The sequence below is a fragment of the Vanessa tameamea genome, chromosome 16 (assembly GCF_037043105.1).
Source record: "Vanessa tameamea isolate UH-Manoa-2023 chromosome 16, ilVanTame1 primary haplotype, whole genome shotgun sequence".
Classification (NCBI taxonomy): domain Eukaryota; kingdom Metazoa; phylum Arthropoda; class Insecta; order Lepidoptera; family Nymphalidae; genus Vanessa; species Vanessa tameamea.
The window spans coordinates 2,433,828-2,437,580 of NC_087324.1; the positions used below are offsets into that span (position 1 = coordinate 2,433,828).

A 3,753-nucleotide genomic window follows, 5' to 3' on the forward strand; every position below is an offset into this window, starting at 1 on the left:
ATTAAGCCCTCGTTTACATAAGATTTGAACTTAAGTTTAGGGTTGCGCGTGGTAGTTTTTCCCGGGACAAATTTTGATTTCTAGTGTTCTCTGTATAAATCGTATTTAATGTTCTACAATACTTACTTCGAAAATATATAATTTCAGATAAAAAAATAATAATAAAATGATTAATTTAAATATAAAAATGTCGTCTTCAAGCCTGAATAACAGAATAGGAAAATGAAAATTAATATTCGATCTTAAACTTGTAATATTGTTCCATTTTTAAACTTTTCGTTTTTTTTTGTAGGTGTGTTGATTTTATATCGTCGTTATAAAAAAAATCGATTCGATTCGATTACATAATCGATCATGATTCTCCTAACTCACACACCTGTAAGTTTGTTTAACACATACGTTAATATTCGTAGTCGTATTTATATACAAATTGTGACTGTGTTGTTTATGACTATTGAAGTTGGATGTATTATGTGTAGTCGTTATAAGGTTTCCATAGCGAAATATTAAAAGCTATACGTAGTTCGACGTAAGTATGACGTTACATATCTTTTGAAAAGCGAGTGATAATATGAGCCTAAAAGATTCATTTAATTATATAATCGAGGTCATTCGAGGCATCTAGACACCAATTCGTCGAATTAAGATGATAAAACAAAACCTAGAATATATCGCGTTATTACGAGTTGAACTACGAAGTCAAAATAACATCTTAATTCACGAGGATTTAACCCGTGAAATGTTGAAAAGACTTTTTGATACATACGTTATTTTTACACATTCTGTATTGTCTAATTATATTTATTATGGTCAATATCGCTGTGTGAGATTAACGGTTGTGTTCTACGGCGAGATTTCATTTCGTTTAGATCGAAGAGAAAAGTTATAATAATACAAATAACATATATAACCATTTAAAAGTGCTTTTATGAGCCTACTTGAATAAAGACTATTTTGTTTGTGCTTAGATTACCGAATATTGTGCTTATATTACAGAAAAATATGTACCAATATGAAAGTGTAATATCATTTGCCTTTTAATGTTTCTGTGAGCAAATTTTTGCACAAAATATTTTGTATCATTACTTTTGGTCTAAACATTTTAACTACAAACGTTTATTTGCTTCTGAATTTTCCGTGTGCAATATTGCGGTACGTGAATTCGTGATCGATAATATCGCATGATACAGAGTAATAGAAACACTGAAATACTTAATTAAGATCTCGTCAAATAAAACACATTGAGGTGCAAAAAATGTGCAGTGAAGTTGCCTTACTATTTATTATTTAAACAAGAAATAATAAAATAAATAAATATTGGACAACATCACTCTGATCCCAATGTAAGTAGCTAAAGCACTTGTTTATGGAAAATCAGAAGTAACGACGGTACCACAAACACCCAGACCCAAGGCAACATAGAAAACCAATGAACTTTTTCTACATCGACTCGGCCGGGAATCGAACCCGGGACCTCGGAGTGGCGTACCCATGAAAACCGGTGTACACACTACTCGACCACGGAGGTCGTAAGAAATATAACACTTAAAGTAAACTTAGACCATTGGTGGATCGTAAACAAGGTGAAAACCGAGACATTTGATATAAAACAGCATTTGCTAAACACTGTCACTATCATATCGTAATATATATTATATAAAAAATTTGGTATCGTATTTTGATATATTTATTATTAATAATATAAACAAAATGACAACTGCCTCGCTTCATTGGTATTTTTGCGAAAAGGACAACTGTTTAACTATATTTCATTGTAATAGCGCATCTCGCCATGAAAAATTAAATTTATTCAATAAAATAATCTTTTTGGATTTATCAACAATCGTGAAAAAGGTAAAACTTACTATTTGATTGGATTTATTTACTTCGGTTCGCTAATTTGTGATTCTTCGTCTATCAACTGTAAATTAATATTCTCATTCTTAGGTTGAAACGTTGCGGAAATATTTTTCTCTTCTAATAAAATGTTTTCAATCTCAACTCCATTGTCTTTTTTTCCTCCGTCAAATATGCGTTGTTTTATTGATGGTCCTCTATTGAAAGAAGACGCTAATAAAGTTTCTTGAATTGTTTCATTACCGTTGCATATTTTATCAGTTTTATGGGTAGGCATCCTTCCTGAGTGATAGTTGTTCCGAACACCTCCTGTCGATTCGAAAAATGGTAGTACTTGTTTGAACTCCTTTCTAAAATTCTCATTTAACCACGCGTACAGGAAAGGATTATAGCAGGTCGATGCCATTGCCATAGAATGGGCGAGAAAAAAGGAGACATAATAATAATTCCACTCTGTCATCTGAGCGTAGAAGTCATTAAATATATTTATTAAATTTAATGGCAACCAAGATATGCCAAATATAGCGACCATGGATATGAGCATCCTGTTCGTTCTTCTCTTCCTATCTCTGTCTGCTTCTTCCCTTCTTGTGTTTTTAGCACCTGGCTTCGACCGAGCTCGGTCGTTTAATCTTAAACTAACGCACGTGTAACATATCGCTATAACTAAAAATGGTATAAGGAATTGTAAAACAGTTGTGAAGACTCCAAAGATTTTTCTTGATTTGTCAGATGGCCAACTTTCCTCGCAATAAGTTTTATTATTCGTTATTTGGATCCCCATAAAAAGTCCATAAGGACATGTGACAACTAGAGAAAATACCCAAATAAATATTATAATGAATATGCAAGTGTTAAGCTTCATTCTTGGATGAAAGGGATAAATAATGACAAAAAATCTGTCTATCGCTATTGATGTCAGAGTGAGAGTGGAAATATAGACACTAGTTCCTTGAGCATATGGCATTAGATGGCATAACAATCTTCCAAAAACCCATTTTCCAATAAATGTGTACATAGGCGTTAAAGGAACAGCAAAAACACAAAGCAGTATATCCGATAAAGCCAAGTTCGTTATGAAGAGATTCGTCACAGTTTGCATCGCTCGATTTCGGAAGACGACATAGCAGACTAGAACGTTACCAAACACGCCAAGTACGAATATTATGGAATAAAGTATGCAGAAAGCTACTTGGACAATTTTCACATCGATAATATCTGTTGTTCGATTTGATTTCGGTTCGTCTATCACTTCAACTGATTCTCCTGTTAATGTTTTTGTCAAGATCAGGACTCCCCCGACGAAAGATGTGCTGTTAAGATTCATAGCAGCAGAGGCATATTTGATCATTGAAATATCATCGAAGCTGCCATTGTAAGCGGACAGCATTTTACTAGTAGAAGGATCTTGTGAATAGAGAAACACGCCAATCCATCTGTAAACAAAAATAATATTGTTAGTTAAATTTATGTTGATTTTAGTATACATCCCTAAGGAAGACAAATGTTGCACAAAATCTCTGTGGCTGTACAAAGAAAAACACCGTATTATTGTGTATTTGTTTAAAGGGTTTGTTTTGTACGAGTGATATGGCAGACACAAGGGACGTAACAGGTTAGGTCTTGTGCTTAGCGGTGCATGAGTAGAGTAAATAATAATCTATACTTCTTACAGTACCAGTGTCAATGGGTGGAGGAGATCACTTACCAGCAGGCCATTTGCTTGCTTGCCATTATCAAAATATTTAACAATTTCTTGTAAACAATTTACTATTACGATATTTCATTTTAGCCCAAACTTTTATTTAATCTTTAGTGAATGATCTTAATCTTTGTAAAATATGCGTTTTTATTGGATATTGCTTAGAGTACTCTATTTAATTACATTTTAAAGAA

The 3,753-nt window shown here is 32.9% G+C and overlaps 1 protein-coding gene across 1 annotated transcript; it reads right to left on the reverse strand.

The window, feature by feature from the left end:
• Nucleotides 1–1,865: 1,865 nt before the first annotated feature.
• On the reverse strand, nt 1,866–3,298 carry LOC113393996 (prolactin-releasing peptide receptor-like). The gene has a single exon (XM_026631154.2). The coding sequence runs from the start codon at nt 3,245–3,247 to the stop codon at nt 1,883–1,885; it is 1,365 nt and encodes a 454-aa protein (XP_026486939.2). The 5' UTR covers nt 3,248–3,298; the 3' UTR covers nt 1,866–1,882.
• Nucleotides 3,299–3,753: the final 455 nt, after the last annotated feature.